The 23,641-nt window shown below is 37.9% G+C and overlaps 1 protein-coding gene across 1 annotated transcript; it reads left to right on the top strand.

Annotated features, from left to right (window-relative positions):
• Positions 1 to 3,908: 3,908 nt before the first annotated feature.
• Positions 3,909 to 22,923, top strand: LOC139714109 (uncharacterized; the record flags this gene model as incomplete). The annotated part of the gene is made up of 3 exons (XM_071625821.1): positions 3,909 to 4,074; positions 20,991 to 21,878; positions 22,843 to 22,923. Coding segments are annotated over exons 2-3 (834 nt in total), but the record flags the coding sequence as incomplete, so codon positions are not given.
• Positions 22,924 to 23,641: the final 718 nt, after the last annotated feature.

The following is a 23,641-nucleotide window of genomic DNA, read 5'->3' as shown; positions in this document are numbered from 1 at the left end:
AATGATTCATTCAGTTGTCACAAATCAGCTATTTTAAATAGTGACATCATTGCGCTTTCCAGTCTGTCTATGACGGAATGTGTTGTACATGTACAGACTGTATGTCATGGACGTGTATATGTACATGTAATGTTGTCAAGGTCAAATTGTGACAGAGCTTTAATTGTTTGTTGTTGCAACAAAAGCATGGATATTGAATGCCAACAATGTAAACTTCCATTGAAATACATTTGTATTTGTTGTCATGGAGCACCAAACTATGATTTGGAATATTTTATTTATCTGTTGCCATAACTTTTAGTTGCATAGAGGATGACAGTAATTCTAAACAGTGTGTGTACATTTAATGCATGATGATCTTTACTAATATGGGTGTTTCTACATTCTGCTGGCACTCATAAACCCTAACATCATTTGATACTAAGAAACAATGGAATGATGATAAAACTTCATGAGTGTAAATAGAGGTTTGGATGGGATAGTATGGAGAATCATGGAGTCTTGACAAGGGTGCTTGCTAATCTGTCTGTGACAGTGTTTTTGTGTAGACGCTTTCTTACAGTGCCGTAGCCGAGTTGACTGGGATTATTATGTCAGCTGGTTGTAGTGCGGTGTACAATAGCAGTTTTGCATGACAGTTGGTTACAGGCTTCATCACTTTATATTTATAGTATGCTGTATCAGTGTAGCTCTAGCTGATCCCAGGAGGAAACTTGTGCAAACTGCTTTTTGTTGACTTGTGGAAATTTTGATGTTGTCCCTCAGGTGATACTTCGTTTCCTTTTCAGTTTGATTATTTTTGTTGTGTTTGATTAATAATAGTTTTGTTGTGCTGAGTGTAGCTTGTTCTTCAAGTGGTGAAAAATTTGTGACAGTAACTGTCACAAATTTGGGTCTGTATGGATTTAGACATCCCTCCCCCCACACAAAAATACCCTGGTTTGCAGTTGTGTTGGCTGCTTATCTGTCCAATTTGTAGAGATTAAGAACAGCCTTTGAAAAAGACTACTCCCCCTGCTGTTTCCTTTTTGTTTTCTTTTGTTTTCTTTAATTGCAACTGACTAAAAAAATAAAGACTGTGATGTGTGATGCACATTCTTAGTGGTGGTCTTGGAGTTGGAAAATGATGAAACATACTTCCCAGGTAATAGAACCATGTGAATGAAATCTAGAGTTCAATGAATAGATAGAGGGCATTGCTAGCCAGATTTCATGTAACACGGCAAACTCAGTGAATATTCTCATTCAGAGAAATAACTGTGATTACACATTTGTTTCTAATGGCACCACTGTGGTCAGTGATATGAAAGTTTAATGGGACCTGTTGCAGTAATTACTCGGCAAGCTATGGTAATCATCAGTGATTTATTGGCTCTCATTGGCTATGGAATACCATTAATATGGTAGTTATGTACCACTGATTACAGAGCTACCATTAAATTGTAAAGTTACTTGTACCATAATTTCATGCATTGGTGCCCTCATTTATTTTCCTTCGCATTTCATTGCATACACACGTACATACTGTAGGCCTATACATGTAGGGTCTGTGGCAGCTGCAGTATACATGGGTAATTCCATGAAGTTGGGGCAGTGTCCATGTAGCATCGTGATATTTGAAAAATAATTTCAGCATAACTCAATGTTAATTATGCTATACATTTATTGTTTGTAGGCTTTATATTTGCATTGAGGCCACACATTTTCCTGGAAATTTTGTGCCATTCAGACTCAATTTTGATGAAGTTATTAAATAATATGTAACGGTGTCCTGTAGCATCGTGACGTGTCCATGTAGCATCGTGATATTTTAAAATTTGGTCCGAAGAGACAAATTATGGCAATTAGCTTGACCAAAATTTGATGCAGTATGCATATTTACTAGATTAGTCAGATAGCTAAATATCTCAAATTTCCTGTACACAGTTTTAATTTTAAAAGAAAATTACAAAATGTATCACGATGCTACACGGTGTCCTTTTTTGTGACATTTGGTGGACACCGCGTAGCATAGTGACACATTGTGTAATTTTCTTGTAAAAGTAAAACTGTGGAAAGGAGAGTTAAGATATTTACAGTAGCTATCTGACTAATCTAGTAATTATGCATATTATATCAAATTTTGGTCCAGCTAATTGCATCAATTTGTCTTTTAGGACCAGATTTTAACTATCACGATGCTACATGGACACGTCACGATGCTACAGGACACCGTTACATTTTTTAAAAATAACTTCATCAAAATTGAGTCTGAATGGCACAAAATTTCCAGGAAAATGTATGGTCTCAATACAAATGTAAAACCTATAAAGAATATATGTATAGCATAATTAGTATTGAGTTATGCCAAAATGTCACACTTTGTGCCCCAACTTCACGGAATTACCCACATGTAAATGTTATTTACATTATTAATGGAAGCCTACTTTATCTTCTTTTGATTCCCTTGCAGGATGCAAAGAGTAGTCATACCCAAGATACTATAAAATCCCTCTTGGACTTCCACGAGACTGTTCCTGATCGAGAAGTGGTAAGTGAGCCAGGAGCCAATCAGCTCCTTGCATTGTAGTCATGTGACTTGGCTGAGAGGCCTTTTTAATACTTGAACTCCACTGACTGTCCTGCTTCTTTCAAATGCACACAGCATCTACTTATTGCACTGTTTTGCAATCTCCTTTCACTCAACAGTATGATATATTATTATTAGATGATCTACATTTAGTGGTTGATGAGTAGCTATTTCTTTGCAAAAAATGTGACTATTAAATCAACCAAAGATAGAAATTGTTGTATATTGCCTGTAGTAAGAGGGTTAACAGATAAAAACAAAAAGATAAACAAGCAAAAAGCACTTAGCCTCTGTACCCCCTCCTTTAATACAGAGGTGTATACACATATTTGTTTTCCTTCCACCCACAAAAACTGAGAATTTTTTTTTTTGTGAATATTTGTTATCAAAAAAATACATTTATTCAACTTTTAGTGCTTGATGCTGATAGCACACATCGTCAAGAGTTGGTGTGATATGCCCACTTTCACGTTTTGTAGCACACTGTTTCAATATTGTTTTTTTCTCTGCATTACACAGTGTGTAAAAAGAAAGTTTTCTCAGTGTGGTTCACATTAGTATGAATATTGTATGCATGACTGGCATTCTTAGAATTTTGGAATCCTATTTTTTTTAAAAAAATAAACCCTCCTAAGATATGGTTTCAAATCCTTTACTTCAGTTCTAACTTTTGCTCTGTTTGTTTGTTTGTTTTTTTCTCAGCATAACAGTTTCAGTGGTTTGATGATATATTGTTTGCTTTTCCTTTTTTCTTTGAATAGTCACAATGTCTCCTTCTTGCCCCAACACACACACACCCAATGAATCTTGAATATTGCTCTCATCAGCTGCTTTCTAATCATGCGCTACATTTTGGTGGCAAGCATACTTATGACGAAAGAGTGTGAGAGAGAGAGAGAAAAAGGTTGCTAATTTGCCAGTATTTGTAATTGTCAGTGTATCCTTTGAAAGATGTGTGCTGTTTTTGTTTCTTGTTTCTATATGATGTGGCCATTGTGCTTTAATGGTGATACCCCCCCCCCCCCCCCCTCAAATATCCTGTAGTAGGAAGAGGAGGAAGTTTTTCTGGTCTGGGTCCTTTTCCTTTACACACCAGGTTTAGACCAGGTCTATTGTTGCCGTAATCCAGCACGTAGACACTGACAAGTGCGTGGTGACAGTTTTTTTTGAGTCGTGCATATCATTCTGTGGAAATCTTGCTGTAGTCGGGAGTCAGCGAGCCAGTTGTGTGATGTAATCAACTTTTGTACTGAAGCTGATCATCGGTTAGCTCCTCTCGCAGGTATGCGTACCAAGTATAGGTATCAAATAGAGCTGTGCACGGTATCCCACAAAGGATATTTCTCCCACCTGCTTGAGTGGATATCTGGGGCAAGGCCCCATGCTTCAACCCTTTCAGATCCTCCATTGAGGTAGGCCTCTGATTTGGACATCAGTCTGTTGCCGGTGGTAATGACAGTCTAGGTAAAGAGGGCAAGGACTTCTTCATCTCTACTTGCTGGACGGTAAGTCTTGGTTGCCCTGGGCGAGTGGAGAGGATAATCTGTAGCGTACCTAAATAGGCAATGTTACATATACATATTTTTATGTGGGAAGGAGACCTGCGGCCCGTTGCATAAAAGTTTCAATTATGGTAACTTTGCCATCCAATGGTAACTACCATGGCAACAATACTCAACAGCCAATCAAAATCAAGAATTCCATTGAAGTTACCATGGGGGGCAAAGTTACCATTATTGTAACTTTTATGCAATGGGCCCCAGGAATTTAGAATCCTGAGGAAGCTTTGAACAAAATATACAAATTTTGAAAGGTATGTTATACAGATAATAACTCTGTGTTTTGTTTTGTTTTTCACCAAAGTTGATCATACATTACAACCAAGTTCATACCAATTTTAGGAATTCACTATGCGTATGTTGTTGCAGTGTTGATAAAGCCTTTAGCAAGTATTCATCGTTCGGCACAGCTGATGGGAGTGCTACCAACTAGTGGAATACTTATGAATATAATTACTCTCTGGTGTACTGTTTGAGATAAAGTGCAAAGTTACAAGTGTACACCTCATGTTCAAATTGGCTGTAATGAACAGAGTAGAGTCAGATAAACAGATTAGTTGAGGTTTCATTTGAATGGGACATATATACAGACAAGAGAAAATTTGGAATTTTATCTATCCATTTACTCATTCATTTTGTATTGGAAGATTTAGATGTTTCCACAAACATTCAGTGGCAAGCACACGCACAAACTGGACAAGATGAGAATGACCCCACAAGTCACATGTCTCCTATTGACCCAAAGATAAATATTTACTAAATTTCTCTATTATGACCACAAAAAAAAAAAAAAAATAAAGATGTGAGGTAATGACAACATTGCTTCTCCTCATTTGTGTGGGTGGTTGTAACCAGAAGAAGTTTGAAACTGTAGAATGTAATTACCGTCTTATTCATGTGTGATTATGATAATATTTCGGCCAACCATTTTGATTTTATTCCAATTTCCATCAGATCAAGTCAAAATGAATGTGGTTTGTAATCACACTTTAAAGCAACAGTATTCTCATAACAAAAGAAAAGAAAACAAAAGAAAACAAAAGAAAACAAACCCAATGCACCTGATTACCTAAGCCACCACATTTGCCACTGACCGAATTGGCAAAGTGTTGGGGTATTGCTTACAGTATACAGATAAAATTGCCAGACCCTACTAATTGCCCATACTGGCAGATGTGAAAGTAATCATTATAAGTAATGCTGTATGTGTTGATGCATCCTTTTGGGAATGTGATATAAAGTTCCAAATGCCATGAAATTATATCCTGATACAAAATTGATGTAGAAGCCATGTAAAAATCATATGTTCGTGATGTATGTATTTTTTAATACCCCCATAAGGGATCTATGTCCCTCCTGTATGTCCCAATGATATTTGATATTCTGTCTCATTTCTGTCTCTCGATAAAGATGGTTTATGATTTGTTCCACCTTCCCAAAGTCACATATATATGTTGCTCCGACAGTGTAGTATTGTCTTCAATAACCATCCTGCTTTTATTGAATTGTCTTATCATGGCTAGCAGGCAAATACTGACTTGTGACTATTTGTTCACATAGATGACATTTGTGTTGTCTTGATGCAATTTACAATCAGTGCTAGTCAAGGTCCGTCATGTTTAGATGGAGGGAGTTTATTCAGCTCATATTTCAAGTCAAGTCTGAATTGCACGTGACAAATTGGAAGGTCACCGAATACTGACTCTCAGACGATGACGATTGAAATATTGCGCTGAAGGAACCATGTTTTTCTGTTATAATGTTAACAACACCCCCCCCCCCAAAAAAAAAAAAGAAGAAAAAAAAAAGAAAGAAAGAGTAGCTGACAATCTTTAATAGTGATGACATTGAGGTAAGGCTTACACAGGGAAAAATATTGTGTAGTTGATTATACGTGTATGTCTAGCTGTTTTTTTTTTTCAAACATAATACAGCTGTGGAAAAATACATTTTGACATCTGGATGCACTTTAGGTAATGTGAACATAGTGTGCATGATTGAATACAATAAATGCTTCAACAGGTTCCTGACTAACTAGTAATGCAAAAAGATCAGAATCTAAATGACGAGCAAAGGAAATGAATGCTTTTACTACGGTGTGAGTGTAGAAGTGGGTCTGTAGTTTGTGTTGCATGTTTACAGTGCAGAGTGCATGGATAGGTCACTTGTGGTGGGTGCGGAAACTGGAACAATCAGAGAAAAACTGACGGGAGGTCAGTAAATGTTTTCTGCTTTGACTGTATTGTGACATCAGTGTGCTGTAGAGGACTGTTTTGCATCAGGATAACAATGGACTCAGGTAGACGAGACTTTATCTCTCTGACCTTTTTGGTTTGAAAATCCTGCCGCTGTGGTGCCATACAGGTGGTACAAGGGGACTGTTTCAGCAGGCAGTACTGTAATACAAGTTTGCAAGGTCAAATCCTTGTAGGGGTCCTTACAGGATGTGGCCACATTTGGTTTTTTTAAAGCTGACGGGTGAGAAAAACTCTAATTACCGCAACATTCATATGTATTTTTAATTCTGTTTGATTTCAGTCTGTAACGGCATATAAAAAAACAAAACAATGTCATTATGACCGGTTGAATCAGACTGTTTAATGTGTTTGTATGCAAAGAGAACTAGACAGGATCCTCCCTCTCTTAAATGAAAATTAATCCAGGGGTATTCCAGAAAAGGTTTACAAGCTTGTAATGTAGGTACCTATAGTTGAGGTGGAGATGTTAAAGGACAAGTTCACCTTCATAAACATAAGGATTGAGAGAATGTAGCAATATTAGTAGAACACATCATTGAAAGTTTGAGGAAAATCAGACAATCCGTTCAAAAGTTATGAATTTTTGAAGTTTTTGTGCAGTAACCGCTGGATGAGAAGACTACTCCAGTGTATGAATAACTTAGATGTCACATGCGTACAACAATATAAGGAAAATATAAAGAGAATTTCACAAAATGCCATCTTTTGAAAAAAGTACACATTCCCCTGACTCGTTACCGACAAATGTTATGGGTAATATTATTCCCCCTGCCTTTAGAAAGAGGCAAGTCAAGAGCTCTTTTATTATGCGAAAAAAGTGAAAATATGTTGAATGTTCTTTTACATTTTCTTTATACTGTTGTACGCATATGACTCACAAGCTGTAGTAGTCTCCTCATCCAGCGGTTTCAACACAAAAATTTTAAAAATTCATAACTTTTGCATCGATTGTCCAGTTTTCCTCAAACTTTCACTGATGTTCTCTACTAATATTGTCGCATTCTCTCAATCCTTATGTTTATGAAGGTGAACTTGTCCTTTAAGTATTGTGATGTGTTAGGGATTACAGTGAGGGTGATTAGTGATGTACACTGTATGACAAAATTCTAAGGGATAGTTTAAGCAAAGTTTTCATAGTTTATTGTATGTGTGTGCACATGTATGTACTGAAATATCACCTAAAATTTATGAGATATGTTGCACGTGATTATTTGTGTGTATTTATTTATTTATTTATTTATTTTTAGAGAGATGGCTATGTGAAAATGTAATGCAGTTACATGAATAAAAATGGCAGAAGTTATAGGCCTAACTGTTCTGTGCAGAAAGGAAACATTCTCACCTTACTAATCTGTCCTTATTCTCTTTTAGATTACTGTTCATAGGATGCCATATGTTTAGGGAGCCTAAGCTTTCATGAATTGGGATTTTGTGACAATTTTACAAGTTGTTGAATTCAGGATTGTGGAGTAGAGTAATGAATGGAGAAGTATGGAGTCCATGTCAGATTCCTGTCAGGGGATTAGAGTGAGATATTTTCCATGTGTAGTTGATTTTGCAAATAGTACAACTAAGTCACGAAATTTGTGAAAGAAAAGCCCCACAGAATATATGGTGTTGGATGCATTGCCAAGCATCAAGTCTACCTCATTATAGTGGAATTTATGATATTCCCTGCATTAAATGGATATTTGAGTTAAAAATTCATGTTGATTCTGATGAAAGGTTAAAAATTTAGATCTCTGGGACAGGATAATGCACATGCAATGTATTTTGGTATTGCACAATGTATAAAAACTGATTTTGCATTTTTCCATGGTCTATTTATTGACTGTGTCATACGGTCACTCTACTTGCCTATTGCAGTGTCCATTACAGTCCAGATATCATGGGGTGGTGATTTTATTGACCCGCCCTTGGACCTGGTGTTTACACAGCCAGTGATCTCTTATCTGTGCCAGGATAAGCCTACCCACAAGACTTAATGACTAATTATTTTCCCCCTAATGAAGAAGAACTGAAATGGTAGTCCGTTTCTTTTTTAATACAGAATGACTTTGACAAGATTGTAGCACTGTAAGTGTAAAATCTGTTATTTTCGCTATTTTTGCAAATCACTGTTTAGCCACGAATTTAGCAACATGCAAAACTATTGTGAATGGACAGACATTAGTGCACTTGTGATAGCATTGATGGCAAATCATGAAAACAACATCTGGGGGAAATTCCTGTGACCTTTTTATTTGCAAAAATATCTGTGCATGAAAATAATAGCCTGTACAGGATTAAATTGCCAAATCATTCATTAGGTATTCCTATCATTCTCTGTCCCACACAAATATTCTGATACTGCATTGTAGGACGTAATGAATTGGAAAGTAGCTTTTGAGTGTGAAAGGAGTTTCTTGCCAACAAGAAGTAAACTTTGCCGTGTGATCTGGAAAATGATACACAGTGCCAGGCCTAGAGTTCCAAGAGAAATACTATTGGAACTTTAATAAAGAGCTGCTGGCATAATGCCACCACCTGTGGAAGGAAACATTGCCGAAGCTCGATCAATTCCAACATCAAGCAATGCTGCAGTATTGTGCCTCATGGGGTGTATTCATTCTTTTTGGGAAATATCCCACCGTCAAAAGAAACAACAACCTCAAAACAAACCCGTTGCTAAATAACTCAGTGTTTGACCTAGAGCTGTGTTCAAACTGCAATGAAAATTTGTGATGTTGGAACAGTTTTAGACAGGTAATAAGAGTTTATGCAACAGTGGAGAGTGAGTCGCATGATAAATGTAATCTCAATTTTTCTGCAATGAGTGTTCTCATTGCAAATCTTCATACATGATAGCAAATTTCCTGTAGAGATGGGAAAAAAAGCACATAAATGTACAACTCCGTTGTTATTTGTTTTTTTGTGGCAAGTGTTTTGGCTGGCTTCTGTTAGCTGCATAGTAACAGTTACCAAAATGTCTTTTTTTTTCTTCTGTGTGCAATTTTTCTGGCAATGTTATAGGGTGGCTTTTTGGCACAGTTGTGAAGATAGCAACTCTCACTGAAAGGTCACAATTTTTCTCTGGCAAATGTGAAAGACCTTGTAGAAGTACATGTACATGTAGGTGTCTTTGTTACATCACAACGTTGGAATTCATGCACTCATATCATTACACTGATTTCATGTCACCATTGGCCCAAGCATTGTCGATAGAAAGTGGCTTTAATATTTCCAAGAATTTCGAAATAATCATTAGTTTGTTTCATTGTCTGCGGAAGTTGGTGTGTCTCACAGCAAGATGGGAGTTTTCTTTTCATAGAGTAGTATAAAACACACAAAAAAGTTGACATGGTGATTTTGATATGGTGTGCAGGTGAAAGATTATAGAAATTATGTGGGTTTGCAGACAGAAATATTAAAACTGCCTCTCATTTTCCACGAAAAATTTTGCAAACTCACAGTGATTCAAAGTTGATGTTAATCTTCACCATGTTTGTGGTACTGTTTAGATTTTTGGTAGTCTAGACTACACCCACGAGCTCAGAGCCAAAAAGGGCAGAAATGACTGTGAAATACGCTGGGAAGATTTGTGCATTTTGCAGATGACTCCCGTAAGCTCTCGGGAGAGGAGTCGGCTAAAGTGGCCCAATTACGGGAGAGCGAGAAACCTGGCTGATGGTGTTGATGAAGTGTTGGGCGACACGCTGCACAAATGTTTAGCTGAGGGTGATCCTCTCTGTCGGCGGGTGCCGTCCGTGCCACTGATAGCCGCTTTCCTGTTTGGGTGGTGCGGATGTTGGCGGCATTTCGGCAGCAGCGGGGTGCGTTGAACCCCATCGCGGGGCCGAGTGAGCTTTCATTCACGGAGCGTAAAGATTCTAGCCATGTTCTCACCTCAGAAGCTGCTTAGATGTCTACATGTATGACAAAAGGACAGACAGCACCATAGAGAAAGAGAAGAATTTTATGGAAAATCAGTCTGACTGGACTTTGTACAATATTGCCATGATCCATGTATGAGATATGGCTCATCTGTCGACGCAAGTGGAAGATTTTGGTTACTTACAATTATTGTAGTTGTCACCATCCACTTCCAAGTTGTTTTAGAATTGAAATCTGTCCATTGTCAAGTTGCAGCTGTAGTTTGTTCTTACATGTAAACAACAATGCACAAATTCTATCTCTGACCCCTGTTCAGACGCTAGCCAGTTTATACCAAAACTTGATAAAGAAGTGATGTATAAAGAATTATTGTATTGGCAACAGACCGTTTAGACGTGGATCAGACGTTAATCACGTCCATTCAGGAAAACTTCGTATAGATGCGCAGTTTCCCACTGCGCATGTTGTTATGGTCATGACGTCGCCGCTAGCGAGAGGAATAGGGTCACCTTTCATGCGTGCTCACATTACGCCCTGCCCAGTTATACCATTCTACGGTCGCCATATATTCAGATGCACAATGGACATGATGGAATGCTGATTCGTTATCGAGTTCTAGTTCGAAATGATGCTTTGACCATCAATTTGTTGTACATCATTTTGGTTAGTCAGCGTTCAGACGTATAAATTCATTTACGTAGCTATACCGTTTTAGTATAATTTTTTTTTTTTGCGTCTGAACACCCTGTGAGATCTTAAGTTTCACACACCCCCAGAAAGAAATGTTTACATCAAAGTTCATGCAAAACAGTAAAAAATTCTATTTGTGGTCGAGAGGATACGACAGACATGGGTTTTGGTTGAGATCGCGATTTCAACAGGAAATAGTTGGACATTGGAGAAGCAGTCATTGACACTGGATCTGTATAATGATGGTTATGTGATCTGTGGAGATTCAACTATTCCACATAATCCCATTAATATCCCGTTTCCTGTCTTCGGCCATCTTGCCATTTTCGTGAATATTGGGTCAAGTGCATCACATTCTTGTTCCGAGGACAGCAAAGATATCTATTCAAATAGAATAACATGAAAACATGTAGATATTTTTATGAATAAGAAGTTAAGATGTCAATATCCATCTTTGGCATGATATGGAATCATTGATGCATGTTTATAGTGTTTTCCTTTTTTGTAATGTTATTTTGATACCAAGCTTTATAAAAGTGAATGAATTTGATTCACAAAAGAAATCTATGTGGAATGATATCTAGTGCCCACTGTGTAAATTGAATCTTTCTTGCTCATAGTTTTTATAATCTGATATTATAGCACAGCAAAAGATTTTCTTTGCTTTGTCTAAAACTTGATGTTTATGAGAGAGAAATGCTGTAGTCTCGTTGTGATAGTAAGATTCCATTGAATATCAAAAGCATTGGTTGAGTCACAAAGGGAGGAGTGTGACATGGGCCCAGCGATGAAACATGTGCAGCGTTTGTGGATCAGGACACTTCCTGCAACAGCCGTACGCCCAAATATACCAGGGATGCACAATTCATCATCCCGTCCCAACCAAATTAAGTTTGAAGCTTTGGGAACATGTTACAGTTGTTACAGTTGTACATGTATGTGGGGATCCACATGTGGTCTGTTGGACTGATGGTTGATTAGCGGTCATTGTTTTCTTTTTTTTTCTTTTAAATGATTGCAACGATTACTGTATGCTACCTATCATTGTATGTTGGCCTTGATGTACACACTTTTATGGCACTTTATTCCCCCCCCCCTTTTTTTTTTTTTTGGAGATTTGTAGAGAGTGTGCAAAATATCCCTGGTAAATGGCAAACTACAAGGAAGAATAATGAAACACTCTGGCAAAGCAACAATTTTCCCCAGAATTGAAATGTGGTGTCACATCAGTGGGAATACTCCTCAGCAGGAAAAAAAACCCCTCTCATTTCAGTGGCAAAAAAGAAGAAGAAAAGTCGCATCTGGTAATTTTAGCTTTCCAATCGTGAATCACGTAGTGTGAAATCTTGTATTAAAAGTATTTGACATGCCATGCTCTCTTGTGCATTCCCTGCAGATGCAGCACGCTTTGAATAGACAGTACACTCATTTGCACATTTGCATACAATGCACCTAAAAAAATGTTGAGATTTGAAGGCACTGTAGTAATTTGGTTTATAATGATACTGATAACTAATATAATCTTTTTTTTTTTACCAAGGGTAGCCATTTCATTAAAAAGAGATTCATTTTTCCTGTGAATTTGAAAATTTGTTTATACAGTTCTGATCCAGTTGACTTGTTTATATCAGCGGCAGTTGTTGATGAAGGCTTGTACAGGCTATTAGCCATCATTTGGGGGTCAGTAGGATGTCTGTAATAAGGTAATCTGGTCTTGGCTTTTGTGCTGCTTCAAGAAGATCAGGAAAATTGACCTTCTCATAAAGTATAAAGGGCTACTATATTCCACCATGCGTTAAAGTGAGCATCCTGTCCCGAATGCCTGCAAAGCACTGCAAGTTTCTTCGATAGAAATAGGGTTAGCATAATGTGATGACCTATTTCGCGAAGATGTTATGTAAGGAATGACTTCTGAGTTGTCACATTGAAATTGGGTGGACATTTTCAGCATGGCAGTGTTCACATGCTATCACCAGTCATCAACAGTCTTTATTATCACATTACAATCTGTTATCTCAGACAATTGAAACTGCTGTCATCAATTTCAAAACAATACTTGTCATGTTTTGATAATAGTCTACAGTTGAGATCTGATCGAAACTAGTATAGAAATATTCCCACGTACACTGTTGTGGTGTTCCTTTTTAGGATTACATTCAGTTCCTATTGTATGGAATCGATACTAGCAAAGTCACCCAGGTTTGAGTGTGACTATGAAAACAAAACAAAACAAAGGTCCATCCTGAATTTTGGTGTAAATTATGGTAGGGCTACGTGTATGTCAGTTGTGATGTTTATAAAGGGAAATGAGTATTAGTATCCCTCTTAACCATTTTAGAAGGAGCTATTTGACTTTAATAATCTTGTAGATTAACACAATGGATAGTTGCCTTTGGTAGGGTGGGTATGTTAGCTGTTCATTTCACACCTTACTAGTATGCAATAACAATGTAAGCCAGCCATGCACACACATGCATTGTGTGGTATACTGTAAAAGTGGAAATTTCCGTGGTGTTGAAATTTTCGCGCAACAAGAAACTAGCGCGAGTATAAAAGCACGCGAATATTTTTGCTTGCTATATGTTCCCGTAGTTGATGTCTTGATCCCATGGAATTAAAAACAGGCGAAACTCTTCTTACTCAGCTGAGCGCGAAAAATTAGTCAAGCGAAAATACACTGTATCCACTTTTACAGTATTAATATAGGAACAGAATCTTTATGTGAAAATGTCTTTTTTAGTGATGGTTTAATATATTGTGGTATTTTATACCTGGCAAGGAGGGCAATATCCATGCCTAGTCTTGTAGTAACAGACCATTCATTTCTAAACATGCACAATTGTTTTAGATTCATTTTTGATTTGTTGCTTTAAAACATACACCCTGTATTTGATTCATTGGAAAGAACGAAAATAAATATATCTGAATATCATTTGCCATTTGTGGTCTTATTGATCATATTTTCCTTTCCCTAGTCAGACAATTTATAGCACAACAATTAATTAAATCAGTTCTACAGCATACATTTCAGATTTGAAGTGTTAGGTTGCCAATTGTTAGAGTGTGGTACTGATCCTTCAGCAGAATGACATCATAGTCACATGACCTGGAAGGACCGCGCACATTTTGGCACTCCTAGAATGCTGATATCTCACCCATACAATGTGTATATTCACACAGCAATGACTTTTCTCATATTATCCAATTTGTCTCATTTTACTATTAATCACCCATAGCATTTTAACATTTGCTATTACATTTCATCTGCTTCCTCTTTTGAGGAGAGCACATCATATTTTTATTTGTTTTTTCATCAATGTAAAAGGCATCTTTAAATTTTATAAATTTTATGGTGATGAACAATTTTTTTTGTGTGTATCTTAAAGGTCCTGTTTACCTTTGGGAACAGTGATTTAAAATTTTTTCGAGATATAACATCTAATGCACATGTGTAGGACCCCGTTTACAGTGCGGGGCTGGGCCGAGCCGCGGCCGAGCCCAGCCTCAATTGCGAGGCCGGGCCCCGCAATTTTGTCCGTTTACACTGCCGGGCTCGGCCGCGCTTTTGATTCAAACCTTTCAATATTTTGTCGTAGTGGCGCTCTGCTTGTAAACAAATGCAGTTTGGTATTGTCTTGTTTTCAGACCCTTTGCCAAATGAATTCCGTGGCGACGAAGTCGCCGTTCGGGCAAAGGCCTTTGCCGAAGGAAAGAATCCTTTGTAGGTAAAAACCACCTTAAACTATACTAGTTTTCGACGTTAAGGGGGTTAATATCCTGAATAGCAAAAGATACAGGCAGAGGGTTTGGAAGCCAGACTAAAATTGGCTGCACAATTGGCCGCGCATTTGGCCCAGTTTGCATTTACACCAAGAAAAGGCCGGGCTCAACCGCGGCTTGGCCGCGGCCGAGACCACCTCCAGAGCAAGGCCAAATGCGAGGCCAATTTTGGCCTCGCATTTGGCCTTTGGCGCGTTTACACTGAAGCGGGGCTGGGCACGGCCGCGGCAGAGCCTCGCACTGTAAATGGGGTCTAGGTCTGAGGTACCACAAATCATCCTATCATATAAAATTTTTGTGATAAAGCTGAAAATATTAGGAGATATTGTATTTTTCTTAATAAACTGTAACTGTAGACGGTTTAGTCTGGAAACATTCAAATTTATTAGGTATAAACTATTGTTCACATTTTGTTAATTTAACAATACTCAACATCGATTTTACTAATTCAAATTTTTATGGTGGTTGTTTTTATCCCTAACCCACATTTTAGAACTATTTTAGAGCACTAATGCTGGGTTTTTGTTTCATTTGCAAATGGTAAATTATGCCTTTTTGAAAACCTAAACCCTCCAGTAGTATAACATGATGGATGAGTGCATCCCCATGCCATAAAAAGTTCCCATTGCAGCTGTTACTGCAATGGCAAATGTTGTGATGATGTCAAACATCTTGCTTCATGCTAGCTGTTTGCTACAAGAAGTTTACCATTCTAGCAAAGAATTGCTGTCATAACGTCTTGTATAGGCCCAGATGCTATACATATTTCCTAAGATGCTCTTTACTCTCCTTTATGGTACATTAGTGTGGTCATAAGAGGAAAAAAAATGGAGATGGGGCAGCATTTGTCTGATATTTTTCCAGTTCAACACTGTCTTGGTCTATTGAAAGTGCTTGCCTTGAGGGGAGATTGGGGCTTTAGTATGAAGTAGGGGATAAAATCACCATGAAACATTCTCCAACCCTAACATATTATCCTCAGCTGAGAACAAGAAGGGCGTTATCACAATTTTTTGGGTATTGAGTGTTTTGTATTACATTGTAGAGCATGATCTCCTCTACATTATGGTATCAATTTTAAATTGTTTTCATTTTCCGTAAATTTTTACAAATCAAAACCACAAAGGTGCTATTTTAGTTTACACAAAATTTGGAACAATGCTTTATATAAATCTACCCATTTGTGATCAAATAAACTTTTCATGTCATGAAACTTCATTGTTTTATTTTTATTTACGCTCAAATCTTAGAGCTCGATAGTGCCCTTCTGGTTCTCAACCGACATTATATCATCTTTGAATTGAATATGTAAAAGAAAGAGTCAGAGAGGAGAATACATTGTACTTCTTACTTCTATATGCAGTAAAGTGCTCAAAAGGGTCTTTGAAACTGAAAGTACAATTGTACAGTGTGACATGACGAAGGATTCATACCGTGGACATTGGGAATTGTCACAATCATGGAAGGAATGTAGCAACAGGAAAATAAATGACTGGTCTCTGTACTGTTTAGAGTTGACAGAAGGATGTAGCCAAAAACAGAAAAGAGTGTTATTGCCTTCTGTCTATAAATGGTTGAGTTTTATGAGCACTGAGATGTGCATTGTCACTCTCAATTTGGAGCACAATGAACATGTTGCTTCTCACACAGTGGACTTCCTTTTAGACTTTAGCGTACGTATACAAATGGACTTTATTCTCTTCTGCAGGATGTATGTAAGCATTATCAGAGTGGCAAACTCATACCAGCTTTTCTGTTTGACTGATGGTCTTACACAGCAGAAACTGCACATCTGATAAATTGACTATAGAGTAATAGAGTTATGATGTCACAGTCATTTGTTTATCATAGCTTGGGTTGGAACCAGAGGGTGCGTGCATAAAACATTGGGGACAGGTGAGGATGTTTAGAACCAGTTTCCATGGTGATAAATGGCTATGACATCACACTTTTGATACTCTATTGACTGTACCATTACAGAGCTTGGATCTAGATGACCAGTTCTAATACAATGCCCTAAATTTTCCTTCTTTGTCAGAATTGATGTACAATTGAAGATCTACTGTAATGCAAAATTTTGATGCGATGAACCACCAGGATGAATTCATTTTTTTTTTTTTTTTTGATGTGCCTTATTGAAATGTGGTCATCAGTGATCCCACTTGATAATCAATGATCATATTTGCTTCCAGAATAGGGAATGTGCTAGGTAGTATTTTAGTAATTTCTCTGGTTTTGTTGTTGTCGTTGTCTTCTCCATATGGGTAGAATGAGTGATAGACAGCCAATTACTGTATATGTCATTTATTTCGCGAGTCTAAATTTTCGCGAATCGGGAATTCCCGACGATATCGCGAGTGCTTAAATTTGCAGTCGTGGAGTCCTGTACTGAACGGAGAAGTGTACACGCGTACGTCACATTAACATCGGGATCAGAGTCAATATTTTTGGGTGTCTTTAATTTCGCGAATAGCACCTGACTTGCAAAATTTGGGAAAATCAAAATCTTGCGAAATATTCGGCGTATACAGTAGCTTGGCAAGATTTCATATCCCCCTCCTTCTTTCATGGCCTCATCTGTTTCCATAGTTACTCTATTTATTTGTTTATTGATGTTGTTTTTTATTTTTCTTTGTTTACTGTTATAGCATTCCAGTTTTTCAACCTGTATGATCTGACATGTTTTACACAATGTGAATTTGCTTTGCATGGCAGAGGAATTATATCTTAATATCAAGGGTTGTGAGATATTGTAAAGGTGCTGTTCATTTGATATCAGAATGTGTTTGATATATATAGTGAGTGACTGAATGAGTGAGTGGAAAATGGATGGATAACATGATCGATGAAATGACATATAGATGAATTAACTACCATGGTACAAGAGTTTGCATTGCTTCACATGGAGTACAAATGTATATTGATTCCTAAATCAAGGAATGGACCATACCTGTAACTTTCAAATTCACCGATGTTTCCTTTTCTACAGCAATAATAGTAACAAACCATTTTATTCACTTGCTCCCTCCAATTCAGTTTCTTAGGCAGGAATTCACCAAGCATTCATCATTTGTTGCTAGTTAGGGCGAGTCTCCGGCAAGCTTTTTAGTTATTAAGGCACTTGTTTGTGAACAAAGTGTGCATAGAATTTCAATGCATGACAAAATGGTCTATTTCACAGTTGATAACAATACAGAACACATAGTGAATTTCAACTTGTAATAATATGCATTAGTGTGACAAATTGTATTGGTGAAAATCCAATAAGAAATGACAAATTTTTCTCTAACGAAGGCCTCTGACTGTTTTAATCAATGCTGATATCGTTAAGGCAACACATGGGAACAACTTCCTTTCAATGTGTGCTCCCCTGCTTCGACATCACGCTTTGGTTCACTCGGCTGGCTGTATATCAATTCACAGCAAGCTGTCAGGGCTAAAGATAGTAATTCCTGTTGGCTTTCCACAGTCGGTTTTCGTCTTCATCAACATGGATGCACACCTTTTTTTTTTGATAAGTCACGGTGAGATCTGTAGGCCAATTAAACACTCACGGTGCCCCAGTGCCTCTGTCGTTATGGGAAGCCAACAGATTTGGGGGGGGGGGGAAGTGGCAGCTTTGGCCCCTCATGAATGTAAGGGATAGGAATGTTTGTAGCTATCTGTGGATTCACACCTGGCCTTGCATCATTATCATTGCAAGTCTTGAAATACATACCTGGCTTTTGCAGTTGTCTTTTAATGGAGGAAGAAAACTGGGGCAGAGTCGAACTGACTGTTGCACTATAGCTAAATATACATTTCCATAGTATTCTGTTATGATAATCTGTTGTGTCAATCAGGGCTTCTGTATCATAGGGGAAACCTTTGCAAGTGTTGCACTATCTGAAGAGAGTGCTCTTTTCACTACAATCAGTATTAAAGTACGATCACATCAAAAAATGAAGTAAAATTGAGAGCAAAGTTTGTCAAGCAGGAGCAATCATTTGAAAGTCTGATACTCATAAAGTTAATCCAACATCGATCATATCCCATGGGCCATTCTTATTGTAGATGCATTAATAGACATTTAACTGCAACATCACCAGAACTGTGTGTTTTTATTTCTTTGTTGGAGATAAAGATACAGGATAATGCTTGTAATACAGATCCGTATCATTTTTCCCCCATATTTCTCAAGAATATCTGGCCAAAACAAAAACAGGTTTGGTATTCATTCATTTGCATATGTTGGATTTAATTGTTTTCAAAACATGTATGCTGCACATATCACAACACAATGTTGAAGGCAAACTGCTGTAAATGTAATAGCCTAAACCTTGTCTGTAGAAAAGAAATTTATTACAAGTTTTCAAATAATCAGTTTTCCATAATCTCGCACAACTGTCGCACTAGATTGTACAAATACTGAAGTTCATAGAACTAATTAGAAAAAAAAAAATGATATAGTTTTGTGGGATGTAGGTAAAGTAATCATATCAGATTGACAAAACCATTTGACCAAGCATATATAGTAGTATATACTTTGTCACATAAGTTTCCAGCTGTATCATGGTTAAGTTTCCAGCTGTATCATGGTTAAGTTTCCAGATGTAACACAACCTGGTAAATTAGGGATAGGAGCTTTGGGCTGTCTCTTATATGCAGAGAAGCCCCACCCATCCCCTTTAATAGTACTCTTGTGTGATGCATCAAAAAGCCAAGGAATCCATGTGAAAATTAATCACTACCCTTATGTTTTGTTGTTGTTGTTGTTTTATTCATGATTAGCAACGAACTTGTTACCATTTGAAGATGAGCTGCAACAGGATGTAGGCCCATTACAAAGGACGCCCACGTTAGGACCAAATCCCGGTGACTGTGCAAGCTCCAAAATTTGAGACTGCCTGTCTCATTTCCCTATCGGTGTAAGGACCCTCAAATCCGTGATAAAAAATCCCCCCCCCCCTCCCCACTTCCCTTCCTTCTCCACCTGACAGCTACACGATTATTTTAGATATCAACCCATTCAGCTCTGCCGACCCGCCTGGCGCAGCAGCATCTGCTCGAAGCTTCCCTTCTGGACTAACTCCTGTGGCTCTTTAATAGCGTAGCGTGAAGATCACTTCAACACCAGGAATATATCACATAGTACATAAGAGGAAGAGAAGGAATTTTTACTTTCGTCGTGCTTGTGACAGTTTTGCCTGGAGATGCTGTGAACCTGCTCTGCTTTCTCTCTTGAGCTTTTAGTCTTTCCGTGATATCAAGAATGTATTTTTCTGAGATGTACACACACTTTGTGGTAAGATCCCAGTTTGATGATTGTTGAGGTAGTGGTAGATGTGGTGGCGATGTTGATGGCATCTGTGAATGATGATGATCAGGTTGTCTCTTCCCAGTATGGGTGCAAAAGTTTTGGTGTTGAGCATGAATATAAGAAGAGTTTTGTTGTATTTCAATGCACATTTTCTGAATGTTCATGAAGTCTTCACCCCTTTCTCTGCCATTTTGTATACGTACCTGCGTATCTTGTCATGTCCTAACAAAGGAAACTATAATGCTTTCCTCATTTTGAAATTGTTTCTACCCATTGGGATGGATGTAACACAATGGTATCTCCCTGATTGCTCATTTGAACCATCCTGATTCCAGTGTGTGAATGTTGGCATTCCTTTCAAGCACTACTTTGTGTCATGGTATAAACTCACATTATACATGTGTATAAAGTGTACGCATTCAGTGTATCACTCCAGTTTGGGATTCTGCAGCGTTTCTCTGGGAACATGCAAGGATATCACGTTGGCATTTGATATGAGTTTTTATTTTATTTTTAATCTTTTACTCAGTAATGTGCAATTACTGGATTATTGAGAGGGGATTGAATTCCTCTGTCCCCGTGCACATATTGTAGATCTTGTGTGGTAGCAGTGTACTGTAGTTCTGTGTGCATGTTTTTTAATGTGCAGTTATGAAAAGTTAATTGCTGTGAATATGATGGATGCCATTCATTGCACGTTGTAGCAAGACTCTCGCTTTCCCCTTGTAATACATGCACAGGCTATAGAAATAAGCATGTGCACACTTACACAGACAGACACACAAGACACACAGTACATATCATCTTTGTTTTGAAGGTTGTTCTCCTGGACCTGGAAATGTTCAGCTTTCAATTTTTTTTTCACCTAGAATTCAGTGATCTGCCACAACCATGCCCCCATATGATCGCACATACACGCTTCACCCATTGCACCAAAATGTCTATCTGTGTCTCTTTTGCAGGATGAATTTGTGACGAAGATCCGAGACACCCGTCTGTTGGATGATTACCCGGATGGTGGGGAACTCCCCGGTGACAGCGAACCCACCCCTGCCTTTAACCCCTGGCCACTAGACGACGATAGCCCCTCCCCAGCCATGGCTGACCCCTTGAGCGGAGAGATTGTGGTGACGGACCTCCAGACGAGTCAGGGCAAACCAGAGAAAGAAGATGCAGTTGCCAAGGAAACAAAAGATGCAAAGCCTGATGCTCAGGATGATGTTGATGCAACATTGTCTGTTGATGATGATGATGATGATGACGGTGATGAGGATGCAGTCGATTTGTCAGAGGACTTTGCGAAGGGAGACAGTGCTGATGGAGGACCAGCTGTAGATGAGAAATCATCAGCCCCTGGAGATCACCATGGCAATGCTGCTGATAAGGAGGAGGGTGATGGAGATGACTGGGAAATGATACCAAGAGTGGATGATGATGTGGATTTGAAAAAACCTGTTTCTGATCTGTCAGCAGCAAAAGAGGATGCCACAGCTGTTGATGATGAGGATGATGATGATGAGGAAGAAAAGGAGGAGGAGGAGGAGGGCAGTGAAAAAGAGGATACAATTGCGGCATTGAAGAAAGAGGAGGATGACCTTAAAAAGGAAGAGAGCAAAGTTGAGGATGAAGTTCCCCAAGAAGAAGAGAAGCAGGACCTGAAGGAGAAGCAGAATGTTGAGAACAAATCAGACACAGATGCAGATACACTGAACATTGATGTAGATTCAAGGACAGAGAAATCTGACAAAAAGATAGATTCAGATCTTGATCCAACGCCTGAGGATGCAAGCGATAGCAATAAATCAGCTGCCTTAACCGAAACGGACGGAACGCCTTCAAAGCCAGTCGAGGTAGCCATTATCAATTTCTTCTTCTCTGTGGCATTGTTATGATGGTGTACGATTTATCATGAACCAAATGATTTCAATGTTTTTGGGGTCTTAAATAAAAAGTGGAAAAGTGATGCTGTGTGCACAGGTTTTTGCACTTGAATATCACAGTTGAAATGCTTGAAGATGTAGTTTCTGCACAGTGCTGCAAGAAGTCGTTTTTGCATTCACAATCTATGCTGCACCTTTGAATGTTCACTGTTACTAATGCGCAGGTGGCATCATAATGGTTGTTTTTGTTCATGATTATAGTGTATGCCAGACCAAGAACTAATCCTGCAGCCAAAATCCAACTGAATGCAGTGCTCACCCTCACAATGAAACAAAATACTTGGATATCAATGCATAAATGAAGTCCAAGTGGCAACAAAGTCATATTGGAAGAATAAATTACAAATATGTCTTGTATAAGTACTCACTGTTTTTTAAAGATGTACATAGGTTATGTGAGCATTTTATTTAAAGTTAACAGTTCAAAAGTTTGTTTTTTGTTTTGTTTTAAATGGATTTCAGTACTTTATACTCAGAGTAGGCTAGTGTCTTTGATTACTCAAAATATTAGATGTAGATATGAGATCGTTCAGTGCAGCAGATCCCAAATCATATATTGAGCAGTAGGATAAAGTCTTTATGCCACTTTAAGAGTAACTCTTCCTATACTCACAATGCTAAAGGTAAAGTGAAGTCATATTAATATCTGATTCTTCTTTTCCGGTGTTAGACAATTTCTCATAGACATAGATGTCATGTATTCCATATATATATATATATATATATATATATTTTTTTTTTTTGTTTGTTTTTGAAACAGACATATTTCTCAGAGAGTTTTGATGTATTTAAAATTCATCCTTGCTCTCATTCTGTCTCTGTGAGTGTATTGACCTTTGCGTCTGTCCGGCTGTTTGTCTGTGCCTTCAAACAGAAATCCCAAGCGCCTTCAAAAGTGGCCACCAGCCCAGGGAAGAAGCATGTCCCTGACTTTGAGACGTTTCTGGCAGAAATGGTAAGTAGAGTGATAGGATGGCAACACACATCCCAAGTACATTTTACTTCTGTGATTTGTCTGTGCTGCACTTTGAGAGCCATGGTTTACATGTCCAACCAGGATATAATTTGGTCCTCTCTCATCCAGACTTCTCTGATATTATCCAGACGCCTCCAAGCAGTGAAGACAAAAGAAAAGAAAAGTGATTTCAAACACAATTGAGAACTCCTACAAAACTCATGCGATTTACCTATGATATTCCTTGAAGAAGCATGTTACGAATTTTACAGTTAACAGTGAACTGTTTCAATTTCATTACTATGATGTTAAAGGGATAGTACAGTTTTGGTTGAGATGGGGCTTGATTTTTCCATTTTTTATGATTATTATTTTTCATGTAATGAGAAACCTCTTAATATGAAATATGAAAGAGCATAATTCTAAGAGGAATTTAAAGTTTATTTGATGTAAATTGGTTTTGAAATGGCTGAGACATCCAAAACAAAGCAATGCTAATAAAAGGTGGGACCCACTTTATATGAGGGTTGCTTTGTTTTACTTTGTTTTTGGATATCACATCCATTTCAAAATACATTTTCATCAAATAAACAGTGAGTTCCTCCTAGAATTGTAGACCTTTTTTTTAACATTTCAAAAAGTGGTTTCTAAGTATTTTGAAAAAAGTAAAATACTGAATTCCCACCTCAACCAATACTATACCATCCCTTTGGTATAA

This window comes from Diadema antillarum, unplaced genomic scaffold, assembly GCF_040938485.1.
Source record: "Diadema antillarum isolate AM-2024a unplaced genomic scaffold, OU_Dant_1.0 seq00002162_RagTag, whole genome shotgun sequence".
In the NCBI taxonomy this organism is placed as follows: Eukaryota; Metazoa; Echinodermata; class Echinoidea; order Diadematoida; family Diadematidae; genus Diadema; species Diadema antillarum.
This window is presented reverse-complemented; position numbering and strand designations above follow the sequence as displayed.